This window comes from Lagopus leucura, unplaced genomic scaffold (genome assembly GCF_019238085.1).
Source record: "Lagopus leucura isolate 7727_CA_CO unplaced genomic scaffold, USGS_WTPT01 Super-Scaffold_806, whole genome shotgun sequence".
NCBI lineage: Eukaryota > Metazoa > Chordata > Aves > Galliformes > Phasianidae > Lagopus > Lagopus leucura.
The window spans coordinates 1,766,212-1,784,576 of NW_024962260.1; the positions used below are offsets into that span (position 1 = coordinate 1,766,212).

The following is an 18,365-nucleotide window of genomic DNA, read 5'->3' on the forward strand; positions in this document are numbered from 1 at the left end:
GCCAGAGGAACTGAAAGCTCGCATTGCACAATAGCAGCGTCAGTGAACTAGTGCCACGTTACTGAAGTTAAAGTTTAGTTAGAAGGTTTTTGAGTTAATTACACTTATTTCAGCTGTTGTACAAAGTTTAGAATTGTTGGATTAAATATTTCAACCAATGGTTATGTCTAGCTCAAGTAACCAAGACGGTCTCACTCTCCAGGAACCTGTATACATCATGAACTCTCTTTTGTCCTTGGGCAATAGGTAACAGAGACATTGATTTTAGAAAGAACTGCAATAGCCTTAACTTGCTTAGTTCTCAGTAGAAACTAACAAACTTAGAGGCAGTGTCATCTGTTGGGAATTTTAAATGGGGCTCAGATAGTGATATCTACAGGACTTTTGGAAAGAGCCTAACAATTCTACAGTGGCACATTGGGCTCAAGCAGCTGTTAGGTGTACTGGATTTTTCTTTGCTGAAGAAAATTCAACATCAGGCCAGTAACCTTCAGAGCTGGAGCGTTGTCTCTTACATCAGACAGAACGTTTTCAGTCTTTAACTTCGTTTATTTCAAGGCTAAATGGTTTTGCATGTGTTAAGCTGGTAAATGGCTTAGATATCATCTACATTTTATACCTCAGCTAAAGAAGATGAAGAAATCAGAAAGAAATTGTTGTATGCAAATAGTCATGCTACAAAATAGATCACCTGCAAAGAATATTCACAAATTCTCCAGCTGACATCTGAGATGTAGTGCCACCTGGCCAATTTCCTCAACTTTATGTTGTTCTCATAATGAAACTGTCTTTTGATGTAAATTGAGAATACACAGTGTTTTGTTTTCTGATGAGATCTCCAGCAGTGAAGCTGTTGTTAGAACACAAGTGAGACCATCCCTTTGATGCTAGGAATTAATTTATTTTTCTGGAAAGTCATGCAAAGTTGGAATGACATACCATGCATCTGCCAAAGGAAAGAAATGCTATGCTAGCTGCTAGTATCTGCCTTGCTTAGATGGCATTGGGGGAAAATGCAGTGTTACAGTCATGCAAGACTGCATGATTAGATATGCAAAGCTGTCCTGATATGTCCCTCAAATAAGGTCTAACTAGCCCAGGTCTGTTCTTAGTGTCTGTGTAGCAGCACTTCTCTGATCCCATTTGAAAGTTTTTGTAGCTGCCTCAGAGTCAGTATTTGAGACAATCCTTACACATCAGCTGATGGCTCTGAATGCATACATGTGCTGCTCCTGATGCTTCTGAGTGCTTCACCTCTTCGGCACCTCTGGCTCTCTGGGCTGGACTTCCACAGTACTTTGAAGCATCATCAATATGCTGCAGTCATGCTGTTTCAGATAACTGGGAGGTGTGTTTAGGAGGCTTTTGGCAACTTTTATTCATTCTGACCCCAAAATATCACAGAACACCTGGATTGCTAAGGCTTAAATAGGTGAGCAGAAGTGCCAGTATAGCTACCCAAGGTGTTATATGCTATGAATTATTGCAGATACTCCAGCTTTATATTTGAACTATACATTTTTGCTTTTTCATCCCTTGACCAGGCTGTTGCCAGAATGCAGCTCGCTCCACTGAGCACAGGCAAAGGTTGACCTGTGCTCCAAATAGCTGTTCCACTTCGTTGTCACATTAATGTTCCATAGGGCATCCGCCCAGTTCCTGTTAAGGATCATATGGAGAAGACTTTCCTAATAACATCTAATGAATAACAGATCAGAGGAGTGGCTCACTGGAGAGTCAACCCAGCAGTGCTACATGATGACACTCTGCTTATGTTTCCAAAGATTTGGGGTATTGTTGCATTGAAGTATGTGCTCAGACTGATGGGTTAGGAAAAGATAATTCTGTTTTACCAAAAGTTGAGATTTCTACAAGGAAAGACTTGTCTCCAAATGACTAATAGTCATTAGTTTCTATTTATGTTGTTATACATAGAATCATAGAATCTTAGAATGGTTTGGTTGGAAAGGACCCTTAAGATCATCTAGTTCCAACCCCACTGCTATAGGCAGGAACACCTCCCAGTGGACCAGGCTGCTCACAACCCCATCCAGCCTGGGTGTATATATACACATATACAGAACACTGCAAAATTTTCGGGCTTTTCTCATTCTAGAGATTCTCCATGTTTCACAGATTATCTTTTAGTGAGAAGTCTTAAGTGTTCTTCAGTACAAAACAAGCAACAAAAAATCCCAGTCATGGAAGGATCTGCGCACCAATAGTTTTTTTCTAGTCAGCTGTTCCTGAGGGATGTCCTATTGTTGGGAAAGAAACACTTGTGGAAGCCAGAAGTATTATTCCAAGTTCATCTGCCATTTTTATTATGTGTAACGTTTCCAATGAAAGGTAAGCAGCAGTTAAGATGAACGGCAGAATTCGTATTTTGAATAGCCAGCATTGGAGTTGAAGTAAATACACCAGTCAAAGCAGTATCAGAGATAAAAAGGAACATTTATTTTATTATGCACATCTAGGGTGTAGATTTTACTTTGCATATTGCACTCTGCTGCATATTGTTCTGTGTTTCACTGCCCTCAAGGTAATTGTGGGCACTCTGATCCTGGAGGAGTAGCAACAGGCTTAGAGTGATGCTGCTGATGGGGCGATAGCACTGAGTATCTGAAAGGACTCCCTGTGCTTCTGTTTTCTGACAGTGGGTTTCCATCTGTGACTTCATTAGCTCCACTGTATTGCCACTGAAACAAATAAAGCTGTATAGGAATTTTTTTACTCATTCTTTATCCATTTCGTGAATAAATCTGATTTTAGAATCAAGTGATGGATTTTCTTTCTTTTTTTTTATTTTAAATAAAATAATTCAATGCAATTCTCAGCAAGGAGAGCTGCTGATATCGAAAGTTTAAAATCCAAAAGCTCTGAATTTTAACAAGGTAGAGTGAAAGTCTGATAACAGAAGGAAATTGTGGCATTAAGTACAGGAATCTGGAAAGATGTGGTTGTTCAGTCTAAAGAAACAAAGACTCTGTCCTGTTTGGTTATTTCTTTTTCTTTAATCTGTTGTGAATTGAAATCTAGCCAGAGATAGCAAGCCAAGAACTTTACTATTGCTATTTCAGGGTTGTAAATACAAACTCATGACTCAGAGAGAGAGAAGGGACCATAAGTCTTCTTTTTCTGTGTGGTCAGCAGAATGTTTAGAAATTCTACATGCAGTTTCAGTGTGTATTAATTGCACCATTATAGAAGAGATTTACACATCAGCAAGTTGAGCCAAGATGTGCATGAGTTAGACGAGTCTATTCCGCTAATATAAGCCATCATCCCTTTTCTAAGCTGCCCACAGTGGAGTGCTTTAGAACCGTGCTGTTTTGGCAAAGGAAAAGCCTCGTAGGTGATGGATAATAAAAGCTGATAGTCCATTTGACCAACATACAAACCAGAGAACAACAAATGTCTTTTCTTTCTTCCTTTTAAGAATGCTTGCTACCTCTGTACCAGCCAGTCACAGCCTGGTGCAGAAGGTGTAACCCTCCTCCATGACATGGTTTGGAGTTGCTGGAACATGCTTCTTTCTGAAGTTTAGCTTATCAAACTCTTCTGTTATTTCCACAATTGACTTCCCTTTTGTTTCTGGAAGGAACAGGTGGAAAAATGTTGCTGAAGAGAAAAGTACCCCTATAAAGATGAGGAAGCAGAAGTGCTTGAGTCCTTCCTGCAGGGAAGAGCAGAGTGAGAAAGAGAGCAAGATGAGCATATCTTTTTGTTTGTCACATTCTCGGGACGTCTCCTGCTGCTCTTCTTCCAACTCCCATGGCCAGCTCTGGAGCATGGCTCGCCTGGGAGTGCCCTGGGATGTCACTCACCACGATGAATGGGAAGGTTGTTCCAATCACAAAGACACCCAGCCAATTGAAAACTGAACTGATCACAAAGGCGGGTGGTCTACAGGACAGGTTGAAAATTTCAACCCTCATGGAAACTGTGGCACCACCTAAAAAGGAAGAGGAGTAAGATTTACTTCTCAGTGTGTTTGATTTGAAGGTTTGGATCTTCAAAAAGATGCTACTGCTGTTGGCCGGCATTCAAGAGACTCTTCTCTTTTAGAAAAGAAAGTGTTTGTGGCATCTCATAAACTGTTAGACATCACTTTATTTAAATATTACTTTCTTCAAACAAATTTTATTGGGAAGATTTAAGAATTGAGCAGTTAGCATTTCAAAAAATCTGACGTCTTCTCATGAAAAAAGCTGCATAGGAGTGAAATACCAATTATTACTACAAGCAAGAATCCCCAGTATGATATTGTTAGATCAGTGATGAGCAGTCTTTCCAGATTCACTTCCTGGGTGTTTCAGTTGTGATCTGGAAGTCACAGAACTTTGACCGGCTTTGAGTTAGGTAAATAATTTCACCTACTGTGTGACAAGGCAAGTATTTTAAAAATAAATAAGCTTTTTAAGTTCACAAGGAGTTGGTAGTATAAATTAGGAAGAGAGTTAATCCAAAGTAGGCCTTCTATGCTGCTGTTTATGTGAGATACAATGTGAGAGTATACGACAAGGAATTTAAAAGTATCCTTGGGTTTCTTTTTCTCTCTTTTTTTTTTTTTAAATTGTTTCTAAAAAATCTACTTTCACTCTGTTTCTCTATGATTTTTTGGTGAATACTTTTTGCTCTCTCTTTTCATCAGTCTCTCGTTATAAAAACTCAAACCTGATGGCATTGCAGTTTCTGGCCACCGACTGGACCCACGATGCTTATGTGACTACAAGGTCAGGTTAAATGAACTCACCTTAGTGAAATGCTGCATGCTATATAATGCAATATTTCCCCAGCCATATTTGTAAGGGAATATGACTTGATTCTTTTACTTCTTTGGAATGAAGTACTCACCTGGCCCAAGCCCAAAGACAACTACAAATAAGATAATCAGACAGAGGCTGCAGTATGGCATCCAGAAATACCAATCCTGGGAACAAAACAAAGAAAAAAACAATTTATGCATGAAATCTGTGAATAACTGTAGGTTAGAAAAGTTTTCTGACACTGTTACTTCAATAAAAAAACATATGGTGTGTGAGAACTGGAAGAGAAATGTGAATCCTTCTTCCTATGGACAGAGCCCTGAGATTTTTGTTAGGTGTGCAGACAATCAAGTTTGCTGATGCAGAGCAACTGTCAAGCTTAGATGCCTTCAAATAAAGGATGTCTGAGTAGTACTTTTCCACCATGTCCTCCTTTCTCCTTGATCCCACAGTGCTTCCCCTAACCCTTAGAGATATGGGAAGGCCAAGTTATATCTTTCTTTGCTTTTGACAGGGTAGTAGCTAGAACAATTTCCACTGAAAAGGAGTAGATCTTACTCAAGAAGGTACAGGACACAGTGCTTTAGGAAAAGGTCTCTCCTATATCCAAGACCCTTCATGATTGAAACAGAAATGGAAGTCTGCTGCCACCTTGCTTCAATGTTAATTTTGCAGTAGTATCAACTGAACAGCTCTTAGATGAATACTGGTAACCCAGGAGAACTGTTTCTGAAGAAATTACATCACTGACATGGTAGTAAAGAACTGAAATGCTCTACAGTCCGTGAACCAGTATGTGCATTCCCAGGGAAATCTGCAGCAAAGCTGAACTACAAAGTGTGGTTTTTAATTGTTAATTGTAACTTATTAAGAAATGCATAATTAGAAAGGACAGTTTCCCTATGACTGCATTTTGATCGGTGCTGACCAGTGTTCAGTGTTTGCAGCCTGATGATATCAGGAATCAAGGCTACCTTCTCTGTGCTTTGTGCGCTCCTTGCTATAGTCTTGCTTAAAGGGAGGCAGGAGTGCAGACAGTATTTGCTGAGAGAAAGATTAATCCTATGTGCAGAGGGTTATTTGAGAACTTCTGAGCTTCACATTCCTTTCTCAGAAGCACGTTTCTACCTATGAGCATAGGTACGAATAGAACAGAATAGATAATGGAAAGAGAACTACCAGGAGAAGAGTTTCCTCACCTGTAGGGAGAGGGTCACTGTGATTACAGCTAGCAGTGAACCCATGATGAAGTAGCCTCCTCTTATGAGTGTTTTCCTGCCCAGTCGCTCAATGATGGAGCTCTGAGGGACAGAAATCACAGCTGGTGTCAGTGCCAGAAAAGCAAACAGTGATGCATTCCCATAGTAACATGACTTGACTTACACAGACTACAGTGGCTAAGAGTTCTGCAAGTCCGATAGAGAGGGTCATATAGTAGACCATTCTTTCCTCAAAGCCAGCTGCCTGGAGGACTTCAAAAGTATAAAAATAAATCTAGAGGAGAAAAAAAAACAACAAACACAGAACAGTAAGAGAAGAAAGAATATCATTTCTTACCCATGTCTGTGTGTGACACTGACCTGGATAGGAGCTGGCAGCCAAGGATCATGCAGCTCGGCTTTTGAGTAAGAGTTGTGCACTCTTTCTGGTAGTATTCACTTTATTGGCAGACAAAAACATTGTAAAACATTATCAAATTAATTAATTTGATGAAAGATAAAGTTCTGTGATAAACAAATCTCCAGCTGCTGTAATTAGGTTTGCATAGACTTCATTTAGGTGCATTCATAAACAGCCAGTTATATTGTCACTTATGGAGCCCATCCAAGAACAACGTTGTAGGACATACTCTTCCTTCACAAGAAAGAAGAGCGTGGGTTATGGAATCATGAGGAAGTAAAACAGACATCTTTTCTTTTAAAGTATCTCTTCTGTATTTGGAGATTTGCTAAGATGATACAGATTTCAGTTTGAACTGTGTTAGACTCAACTGTGTGTTTCCTTCACAGATATTGCTGCAGCGTGAAGTTAGATGTGGAAGAATCATGCAGAAAATTGCAAAGCTGTGGCTTCAAAATGATCTCAGAAAAGTTCTGATCTGAAGAAGACAGGGAGGACTGCAGAAGCTGCCAGAACCGTGAGCATGCTTTAATGGCTAAAGGTAGAGTGAGCATATTGCCATCCCACGTGTCCTCCTTAGAATGCTGACTCATGGGAGCAGTAACATAAGATTGTGCTGTAGATTTTGCCAAGAGAGAGTGGGCTTGTTGTAGGAACAGATTCTGGGCCCTCACAGCAGCTGCCAAAAATGGCTGATAAATAAATAAATACAGAGAATGGTAACTCCAGCAGTGACCAAGAGCTGGGCAAGAAGATGTCATATGGAGAGCCTGGCCAAGCTCTGCAAGCAGCTGCTGCTGTGTGGAAGGGTTGGCAGATACCACATAGTGGCCTGGGAAACCTGGGAAAAATGAGAGGAGATCTTGAGAGCTATGATGTCTTCTTTAAGGCTGCTGTAAATGTTTTGGACTTTAAGGGGGAAATGCACTCAACTGCATTGATGCCACACAGCTGAACTGAGGCGGTCAGAATAATTATCATGTACAGCTGCCAGCGGATAGCTGGTTCTTTCATTAGCTCCAGGACACTCAAGATCTTGATGTTTTTCACTGTTGCCTTCTCTTTCATGATGTCATCAATCTCTGCTTGGTGATGGCCTTCACCCCAAAGCTGCTTTATGGCTGTAGAGGAGAAGGAGAGTGAGACCTGCCATGTTAATTTGTCTCTTTTGTTTGGTGACTGAGAAGAAGTGGGCTGTGTGGGCTGTGTCTGCAGTGTGAGGCAAAGATGTCCTATGGTGTATTCCAGAGCCCTGTCCCCTCTTTCACAGAGGGGCTTGTTCAGAGAGAGGGGCTTAGTGAGGTGCACAATGACTTCCTCCCTGCTCGTGGGTCCACATTAATCCCTTCCTCGTTCTCTCAGGGTACAAGCTTGGTACACAGCCAATAGAGTTGAGTGGTGCCCTATGGAGCCCTGCAGTGCAAACTGCCATTTGTCATTTGTCATTTAGCATTAACCATTTATACTGCTCAGAGCATAACAGCTTATTATGAAAGATTTTGTATTAGAGGAGTAGTTTTGTATTCTATATGAGGACTACAACAAAAATGTATTTAGTGGATATTCAGAGTCATCTCAGGAATGAGCAGGGAGAAACTTTTTTCTGCACTGGGAGAGAAAACTCACAAACTAACCGAAAGCTAAGGAAGGAACAGGAACACAGAGCACTCAGTTACCTCTCTTGCAGCCTTCCTGGTCTCCTTTATGCATGAGGAGATATGGTGGGGATTCAGGGAAGAAGGGCAGAGTGAACAGCTGGACCAGTGCAGGAATTCCACAGGAGGCCATCAGCATGGGCCACCGGGACTGGCTGCCCAGCAGCTCCCTGGCAGGAATAAAACAAGCATGTGTAGAATAAAAATTCATTACATTGGTTTTTGAGAAGAGAAAGAAATTGATGGAAAAGCAGAAGAAGCAAAAGATGGAGGGATCCAGATACGAACTGGGTTGCAAATCAGTTGTACTATACCTTTGTCCTGCAATTTGCCCTACGGCTTTTCCCAGTGACCAAAAGAAAGAGGCAGTAGAGTTTGCAAATCCACGTAGCTTCCTAGGGGAAATTTCCCCAACATACTGATGATGCAGAGGAGTAGAAAAGCCTTGAGGTGAAGAGGAAATTATGGGAGAGAAGAAGAAGACATTCATAACCATGGGAAATAAAATGGAATGTAAATAACTAAGCAGCACAGAATATAGCTGCCTCGTGCACCAAATTGTTTCTCATACCTCAGCCTGGGCATGAGATTTTTAAGTACTAGGCTTTCTAACCCTTTCTACAGAAGTGGTTCCTGTCCTCTTTGAACAGTGCAGTTTCCTGACCTTAAGAACTGTACACCTGTGGGGTGTTGCCTCATCATCGTGTCTCTAGTGTTTCATTTGCTTGTAGTTAATGCACATAATCTCAGCCCTGTTTGAAATGATGTTATAGAAGAGCTGCTGTGGTAGATCCATAGTGGGTAAAAGTATATTTTTCAGTGTTGGTTTGTACATGACTTGAGAGAAGATGCAAGTATTTCTTTTCAATGCACAGCAATAATTTTGATGATTTGAAGCAGAGTTGGTATTTACAGCTACCAGTGAAGTACTAAATGGCTCAGGAATTCTGAAATCTAGTCTGTGAACTACAGTATTTTCTTGATATGATAGTCACAGCCCCTCTAATCTGGTTTGAAAACAGTTTTTGCTCCTGTCTTTATGTGTTGGCAAAATGGTGGAGATGTGCAGTCTCCATAGCAACAATTAGGTCTTTACATGACACAAGATGTGGGTTCTAGATCATAGCAGGGTGACCGTGGGTGAGCAGTCCTTGAAATAATGTTCTTCAATACATCTGTATGTCAGTAATTTACAGAACTCGGTTATTTGAAAAATAGGCACTTATTTCTAATGAAGTAAGTTAAAAAAAAAAAAAAAAAAAAGGCATCCTTGCGAATATCCAAAACTAAATGGAAAAGCAACATTTTGTGTAGGAAACAAATACAAGACATACTGACACTAGCACAGGTTATTTTCTCTGCACATGGACTACCTGCAGGCAGTGATTTTACTGGACTGTGTCCAGCTCCTTTCACTAACCCCAAGGACTTTCTGCTCTGAAGCAGGTTGAACACCCTTGTAGAGCATTCCTGAAATATGCTCAGAGTCAAAATGAAACGGCCATGACTTTGAATGGTCTGTTTCTCTGGAGCTAAATGAGAGGACTAGATTTAAACTGTATTCCATATAATTCTGAATACTGTCCACCAAAATTAAAGTAATACTATATCTATTTCTCCACTAGAAAAGTTTTCAATTGTGTCAGAACATTTGTGACAGCTCTGGATATTTATGCACTTGGCAAAGCTCAATTTAATTTGGTATCTACAAAATTATTTATAACTGTACTCCTTACAGTTGGTTGATGTAGAATATCTTCTGACAAAGATGTATGGACTTTAAATTCTCTTAGTGAAAGGTAATCTATCTTGAATAAGGATGTAATATTTAACCTGTGGGAGAAATCACTTACCTACACTTACACCACATAGGAAGCGTCCAATGAGAATCATCTCGAAGGACTTGGACATTTTGCTGCAGCCCATGATAGATGCTGCAGTTATCATTAATAGATTGTTGCACAGGAGGCATTTTTTTCTGTAAATGCAAGCAAATAAAACATTTTTGTAGATCAGGAGAGAAATGGCATTTGAGTTCCTGCAACACAGGAGCACAGGGTGAAGTCATCTTGCTAAGTTTGTCAAGTTACGCATGTATGGTCCCACACAATATAGGTCCTTCTACACTATTGGCTCTGGACACTCTGTGCCCCTCTTACACAGAGTTATATTGTCATCCAGCTAGCTCAGGATCTGAACAGGGAGAATTCGCTATAGCCGAGAGAAAAAGGCACTGGAAGAAAGGTTACTTCCAAATTCCCTGGAAGGCATGTGTGGGCACTGTGACTTCTGGGACAGGACCTGCAGCCTGTACCGTGTCCCTTCTGGGTCACACGTTGAAGTTCATTTCCCAGTAAACCAGGGAGAGTGAAATAGAGAAGGGGAGCTATGTGGCATTGATGGAGCACCTAGGAGCATCTCAATGCTGCTGTGCTGTGAGTAGCATCTCCAGAAAACCCCTCTGCCTTCAGCTGGGAGCTACTTTTCCAGTTGAATCCAGCCTCAGTAACTGCATCTCGTGTGACAGGCTGGAAACATAATTGGTTAGCTAGTGCCACAGGATACAGGCAAGAAACAGCAACTTGGCATCACTGCCAAGCTGGCTGTGTACTGCTGTTACTGTACCTTTAAATCAGTCTCACATTTAAAAACTTTAAAAACCTCAACAGTAATTTCCTTAAATTAAGATTCAGTTGACAAATTCTCATTAAAAATACATACTTGCCATACTTGACAGTCAGGTATCTACTTCCTGAAGCACCCAAGAGACCTCCTATACCAAGGATGGACACGATGAGAGACCACAGGAACAAGAGGTTATCCTGATGGATGGGGTAGCCGTATCGCTCCATCCAGGTTTCATTAATGAAAGCCTTAACATGCTGAGACAAAGAAAAAAGGATCATTAACAATAACTTTGACTCCACAGCATGTATTTTATTACATTTATAACATAACTTTGTTGCTTTAGATAAAGTCTCTATTTCATATAGACTCTAAAAGTTTGCATTAGCCAAGAGGCATGGAGTAATAGAGTATGCTACGTTGATTCCCTGTTACTAGGAAGTCATTCTTTGCTTGGCTGTCCTTGAAATTTGAGGTGCTAAGACACAGACCTGTAATGAGGAACTGCACCTGATCACTGCAGTTTCTAAATCCTTTCTGACTTAGAACTCTGTGCTCTCAAGCGTGAAAGTAACACTTCTGCCATAAGGTGATTTCTACTAAATGATAATGTCTTCCCTTAAGTTCCAGTGTCTCAAATGGAAGTTTTACCTGTGGTCAGTGGAGAGAAGCAGTTAGAGCACAGTTCACTTGTTCTGTTTGACTTCCCTATGTGAAGATGGGTAAGCTCTGAGAGTGTCATATGGTATCACTGGAGTAGCCACATGGGACATCCGTCTCCCTGTAAACTTGCAGCACACCTGTCAGTGCTTTTTTTGAGGAACAGTTCTATTAACAACAAGTTGCAGATCTCTCTATTTTCTTCTGTTTTCAACAGTTTCACATGTTCTACTTTACACAATAGCATAGTAATGGGAAGTAATCATAAGAGGAGAATATAGTGATTAAATCCTTGCTAACAATCAGAGAGGAGCATGCCAAGAAAGGGATGTGGCGATGCCATTTACCAGTCTATGTGAGCTTTTACCTACCTGACTCACGTAGGTGATTGTAGAAATTTGAAAGCCAATTTGGAATGTTCCACCTATTCCCAGGACAATGACCATTCGGAAGAGTCCCTGGTATTGTACCTGCAGAAGTAGAAGAAGATCTTAAGCTCATAGCTGCATCAGACTGCTCCTTAATTGTGCCTCTCATTCTCCAGAAGCATCTCACTTGTTCAAGGATTTTGCAGGCAGGCTCTGACAAAGATGGAAGACAGAGCGAAGTGCAAATATCTGCAATACCCTGAAAAAGTGTGTAGAATCACTTCCAAAGTACTTTTTGCAAATAGGAGCCTTGTTGTTCTGAGAGAGTGATTTTGTTTTCTTTCATACACTGATAGCATACAAAAATATCCCAGATGTCAGTGCCTTGCCATGTACTCACCAGGTCTGATAGGAAGCCGGTCATCTCTAGCTCAGGAGCTGGTTGTCCAGTGCACTGAGTGTCTGTGTTATCACTTGGCTTCTGTGTCTGTCTCATTCCTGCTGCTATGGCAGTAGGCATTTGGCTGCAGGGAGCAGGGTTAAATTTTTACTATTTCGTCTTTGCTCACTTATATTTACTTCAGCTGGACAAAGTTAACAATGCTGGATTAAATATTTCAGGAAATAATTGCATCTAGTCCAGCCTGCAGGGGGAAGGTTTCAAAACAGAGGAAGTTTGTAGCTGGCCTTTGGAAAGAGAAAGGAGAGCTCAGGATTGGAAAGAGAAAGGAGAGCTCAGGAAAAAAAACATCCAAGTAGTTTTCCAAGACCAGTAAAATATTTTATTTCATTGATAAGAGCTGAGCAACATCCACTATAATCTGCTCAATGGGAAAAATAACTAGCAAAATATTTAGGTATTTGTGTTTATGAAGCAGTAAAGATTTTGTATTTGGTTTCAGATTCACCGGCATAGTAAACAGCTTTTATTAGATGAAAAAAATGGGCAAATTCTCAAACACACAGCTCTTCATTAGGCTTGAGATAGAAGTAGCACATTTCAAATCTTAATTCAGCTGTTCTGACTTATGTACCATTTAGACTGCCCCAAGGAAGAATATTTCTTGTCTTGTGGTTGTGAGACTTGGCCAGGGATGGTGAGAAGGAGATGTTGTGCCATGGCAGAGGCTTTTGGAATGGAGTGTCCCTTCCTGAAGGCTCCATGCCAAACCAACCAGTAACTAAAATCCACTTCCTTGTGAGAATAATCAAAGTGAGCAAATACTCCTTAATGAGGTAGGGTGGCACAGCTGGGTTCCTCATCCCTCAGGCTTCAGCTCTGACCATAACAGAAACAGAACAGCTCCAAATCCAGGGCTGCATCTGTTGATCCGTTGGAAAGTCACCTTTGGTTCCCAGAGGCTCCACACTGGTGATGTGAAACCTGAAACGTGGCTTCACTTGGCTTCTTCTACAGACCACGTTTGGAAAAAAGAGGTTTGCCTGGGGCTGTTGTATGTCTGATGTCCTGTGCTATTCCTGCTTTCAGTGTCTTCTGCTTTCTCTAAGTCATGCCAGGGGACATTCCTCCACTGCCAAGGTTTGGGCTGGGTGTGGATGTGACGGTGGGGTTATGCTGGAGCCATCAGTAAATTCCTAAGCTCGGGCCTTCTAGCTTATAAAACACAGAACGCAATTATTGACAGAGGATTTTACTGCAAATGCAGCGAGTCTAAAGAAAAGAGAGAGAAGATGTTAATAATAAAACCTTAGTTACTTGTGTAATTGCAAGTGTTCCTATACAATGCGTAGCAAAGCTGTTTTTCCTGGCTTGCAGTAGCATTTAGAATGATTTAGCATTTTTGTGTTTTCTCTTGAACACCAACAACAGCAGCATTTGGACTGTACAAAAACAGAAGCAGCATAGCTATTAATTCATTTTTGAAATTGTTTTAAAATTGTAATGTTTCCTGCTTATTGCATATGTACATTTTCTCCATTCATATCAAAGTGTAGGGTTTTCTATGTGATTCCTATTCTCCTACCCAAATAATTGCTGAGGATCTCAAGTAGCAGCAATTTCTCAAGTAGCAGGAATTACTGTGAATTACCAATTCTCAGTAACATTTCTGACATTTTTGGGTCTTTCTGGAGTTTCTGAGCTACGCTTGATTTTATAGAATAGTACTGTTCCATTTTATCAGCAAATTTAATGTGATCAGGAGACTTTTACTGTTCCTTTCTAAAGAATAAGTGAAATGAGGGCAGGCTCTTGGCTTCTTGTGCCCTGTGCATGAAATACCTTTACTGCACTCTGCTGTGTCCTTTGTATTTGTGCTTCTTTATAACTGTTCAGTACTGCAGTTCTCCTAAAGGAATTAATAGCAGTTGGAAACTAGCAAACCTTACAACCCTACAAATGACCACAACATTCTGCCAGCTCCCTCCTCCTGCTCTCTCCGTGTGTGCTGGCTCAGTGGTTACACTGCACAGCACAATTGTCCAACTCCTGGAGAGCTGCTCACGGTGGTAGGAAGCAGGTTACAAGTCAGAATACCGAATGAGTAACTGTGGCCGTGATAATTGTATGCCTTGTGACTCAACAGAACTGCTCTGTTGTATCAGGAGTGCAAAGCTGACTGACTCATTTCTACTTTCACCTAAATAATCAGGCCTGACTTTTTTTTAAAATTCCACGAAGAAGAAATCCTCTTTACAATCCACTGTCCTTCCAGTCTCCTCTGAGAGGAGCCCAGCGGTTTATCCTGGGTTGGGTTTGATACTTCAGGTCTGCTATCATTAAAAACTCAAAATGAAATTCTGAAAAACAAAATCATGGAGACTGGAACTAAAGAAAACTTTTAGGATCCTAAGTGAAATCTTTAAATTTAGCGTAGCTCATATTTTATGTCATGATCACTTATCAGTTACTAACTTCTATCAGGTTTTTATGGTGATGAGAATGTCTTCCATTGAGGAAGATTCCACTTGTGTCTATGAAGAAGTATTCAAATCTTTTCCGATAATTACAAACAAATATTTTGCCTTTGTTTCATCTTGCACTCTACGAACATTAAAGTCCTTACTGACCATACTAAAAACATAGCTCTTCTTCCGACCAGCTTGAAGCTAATGTAGGTGGTACGTTCCTCACAAGTACTTCCTGTAATGGAATGAAGTCTCATCCTAAAATGTAAAATGGCAAATTCTTCTGTTAATTTCATAATTGCACCCTTCGTCTCTGAAAGGAGGAGGTAGATGAAGATCTCAGTAAAAATAAGGAAGCAGGAAGAATGGAGGTTTTCCTGGAAATAAACCAGAGAAAGATAAATAAGGATATTTTCGTTTGATTCTACTTGATTCTCCTTGAATCATTGATCATGATTTCATTAATTAGAAATCTAACTGCTGCAATACTGATGAAAGAGTGTAAACAAATAATTATATCGTGATCTGGCGTGTGGAATCATGTTCAAAACATCAGTGACTAGTCACTAACATTAGTGGTTAGTCACTTACCATGATAAATGGGAAAGGCATTCCAAAATCAAGGAATCCTGTCCAGAAACATCCTTCAGTCCCAGCAGCTGATGATCTAGGTGTCTGATTGAAGATTCCCCCAAAGATGGATTTGGTGGCCCATATGAAAAGGAGACAGTCATGAAGATGGACAGAGCATGCTGGCTGGTTCTATTTTGAACTTCCTAGTTTCTCCTTTATTTCATGGTTTATTATGATTCTATCACATTTGTGGGACATTACTGTGGCACTGAATACTCAATGCTAGTGTTAAATTTCCTGGTTTCTTCATACTTGTGTAAATGAATTGAAGTCCTCAGACTTATTGAATGGAAGTACACTCATTGGTCCCTTCATAATCTATGTAGAGCCCTGTCACTCTCCCTGTGACAGTCAAGTACTGTGTGCTACTACTACTTTTCAGTAAGAGATAGGCAGAGTGAGTAGTTAAAAATAATTTATTTATTGCAGAAGTCTGAGAAAGAGAGAGGCCTTGGCTTGGGTTAAAACAACATGCAAACATTAATATTGGCAAGTTAATCATACACAATCTGGTTTCTCAGTAACTGTGAGACGTACAGCAATAGCAAGCATTTGGGAGAGCAGCTCTTGGATTTAGCATGTTGGTTTTGTAGAACCTGGGAGAATGAATGCTTGGAATTGAAAGATTCCTTCAGGTAAGAAGTAGTGATGGTAGCTAGCAAGACTGCCCCAAAAAGACTGGTTTCTTGCAGGAGGCAGTGGGGCTAAATCAGAGTGAGCCTATCTGGAGCTCATAAGAGAGGGACAGAGGGACTCAAGGCTCCCACCTGAGCATGGAGCTGAGCTGTGCAGCACGGACGAGCAGTCAGTCCTTCTGCAGTGTTCCTGCCGTGCTTCTGCTGACACCTGTTCCTGCAAAAGGACCAGCAAAGTCACAGTGACACTGATTGAGATTCTTTCCTCTCTGTGTGCTGAAGTCACATTTTCTGCATGAGGGTTTGGGAGTCCTGAAAAGAAGATAGGAGAAGGAGGAGAGCAAAATCAGAGAGAAGGAATTGACAAATGTGAGTGAAAGTTTTCATGGCAGAATACACTAATGATCTGGTGCACTGCCAATGGTGAACACTGATCCTAACTTGTATTTTTCCATTTGCCTATCTAGATAGCTACTCTATGGCACGTCTGTGCAGTGCATTTCAGAAGTATTTCCATTTGCAATTGCTTCTCATTGTGAAATCTGTGTAAAATGTGAATAGAACAGCATGGAAGAACATAATATATTTGCATTCACCTTTGGTCTCAAGCTGTGCTTATTTTCAAACATACAACGTAGGCATTTGAAATTCCCCTTTACAACATCATTAGGAAAGCTGCAAGTTGTATAGAAGCACTGCCACAGAGGGACGAAAAGGTCATCATGACACGAAGATAAAAGAAATACTTCATCCTGGAAAGCAGCACTTTGTGTTTTGGAGGCATGGAGGCATAGGGGCAGTGTAATCAGCACTATTTATTTACTTCTTTATATTGCACTTGCAAATAGAGTTCCTGAAACTCTTTACTCCAAATAAAATTAAAACTTCACACATTATTGTGGCATCCAGTCCGGCAGTCTTTAGCAACTTCTTCTGTATGGAAGCATGTTTGAAATGGATGCCAACCAGAAGGTAATGTTCTATTCAAGTATACAGAAGGCTTAGCTGTAGGAAACAGGTCAGTTACACGTGGACCAGAGACCAGAAGCTGTGATATTAAGAGAACTGCAGTGGTATATTAATTAAAAACATGAGGCATCTAATTTTACATTTTATTCCCTTAACATCATCTGGGGCTCCATGCAGGGGAAAGTTGACTGTGGTGGAGTAGCAGCAGTTTGGGGGATGTAAATACTGTGATATGGGAAGATCATATCAAGGAAAAGCAAAACTACTGCTGAAAAGATGCAACCCAGGTACAGAAAAGACGTGAGAAGTGTGATGATGCAAAAATATCTGAAACAGGTATGAATTCATTGAATGAATGCAAAAGGGACAATAAAGGCCAGATAAGAGTGAGGAGAGATGTCTGTGTAAGAGGGAAAGTAGGCACAACAGCATCTCCTAAAAGAAGTGATTGCCACCACGAGCTATGTGTGAAACAGCAAAGTACTCCTGTATGCCAGGGCACCTCTGAAAGCTGACAGGACCTGTGGGTTCTCCAAAGGTAAGCATGCTAGCACCAAGGTTTTGAGAGGAGTCAGCTGAGTGAGCTAATGCATGGAGTGTTAACAAAGCCCCAGGCTGCAATTACAGTCAGGAAGACCATGGAGTCTAACCCCGAGTGAACAACAGCTTTTCTGGGGCTTTGGGAAGGTTATTTGGTTTCTTTAAGAATGGGAACTGCAACTTCTCAATTCCTTTCCTGGGGAGCTTCTGGCAGCTTGATATTGACAGCCAATTCTGCCAGCTGTTGTACTCAGCACTTCTGAGAGGAGCTTTTCCATCCTCTGGAAAGGGGAAGCAGAGGAATGAGAATTCCTCAGACTGAGGAATTTTTCTGTCATTTCTTTCCTGCACCTTCTGCTTAAGCAATCACCTGCCTGAGGCTGAGATTCATGTTAACTTCATATTATTTCTTATTTCATATGACTGATTTTTTTACAGCAATTACACAGGACTTAAAACAGAGAGATCAAATATTTTGATGTACTGACAGGAGAGGTCCCTCTAAATAAGAGATTTTGTAGCATGAATACTCCCTATTTTGATACAGGGAGTGAAAACACGTGGAATATGAAATCTAAATTAGGTTTCAGTTGCTGGAACATGCTTTATTATCAGAGTTTCTTCTCTGGCTATTCCTTCAGAAGTAGGAAGTAGATTATTTGAAATTTTTAAGTAGAAAACACGCTAAGCTCAACACTGATTCAGAGTTCCAGCACAATGTGAATGGTAAAGCTGCAGAGAGGCAGGGCTTACGGTCCTCCAAAGCAGGAGGCATGGTGTACCATTTGTACCAGTGATAGAAAATGGAAAAATAATTTGTAGTTTTGTATAAAGGTGGAAGAGTTTGGGGACAGAAGTGGTTAAATGCAGCAGCAGTCAGCAGGATTAACAGCTCCTGGAGAGCAGCAGTGGCAAAGTGCAGAACTGCACGCAGATGTGCTGATGTGATGTTGAGTGTAATGTGTCCTAATCCAGTACAGATCAAGCAGATATTTACTATCACAGCTTCTGCTTCTTGTCTTG

General features: G+C 40.7%; 1 protein-coding gene across 4 annotated transcripts; it reads right to left on the reverse strand.

Annotated features, from left to right (window-relative positions):
* Positions 1–2,435: 2,435 nt before the first annotated feature.
* Positions 2,436–12,181, reverse strand: LOC122176831 (solute carrier family 2, facilitated glucose transporter member 11-like). Of its 4 annotated transcripts, none has more exons than XM_042865755.1 (12): positions 12,098–12,181; positions 11,701–11,799; positions 10,766–10,926; positions 9,898–10,022; positions 8,359–8,488; positions 8,066–8,214; positions 7,323–7,510; positions 6,153–6,263; positions 5,969–6,070; positions 4,858–4,933; positions 3,828–3,955; positions 2,436–3,676 (listed from the first exon to the last, which is right to left on the reverse strand). In XM_042865755.1, exons 1-12 carry the CDS (start codon positions 12,119–12,121, stop codon positions 3,467–3,469), a joined length of 1,503 nt encoding a protein of 500 aa, XP_042721689.1. In that variant the 5' UTR covers positions 12,122–12,181; the 3' UTR covers positions 2,436–3,466. The 4 variants fall into 4 exon arrangements, with proteins under 4 accessions (XP_042721689.1, XP_042721692.1, XP_042721691.1 ...); XM_042865758.1 differs by lacking the exon at positions 12,098–12,181 and adding an exon at positions 11,321–11,450 and having other exon boundaries at positions 11,701–11,790; XM_042865757.1 differs by lacking the exon at positions 12,098–12,181 and adding an exon at positions 11,321–11,469 and having other exon boundaries at positions 11,701–11,770.
* Between the last annotated feature and the right edge of the window lie 6,184 nt (positions 12,182–18,365).

What these genes read in the sequence shown, in the direction of transcription:
- LOC122176831 (XM_042865755.1), bottom strand. Translation starts at nt 12,121, where the DNA reads ATGACCGGCTTCCTATCAGACCTG. An exon ending in CCGGCTTCCTATCAGACCTG is followed by an intron (nt 11,800 to 12,097) that starts GTGAGTACATGG and finishes CTACTTCTGCAG; the next exon opens with GTACAATACCAGGGACTCTT. An exon ending in CTGACTGTCAAGTATGGCAA is followed by an intron (nt 10,023 to 10,765) that starts GTATGTATTTTT and finishes TTGCATTTACAG; the next exon opens with AAAAAAATGCCTCCTGTGCA.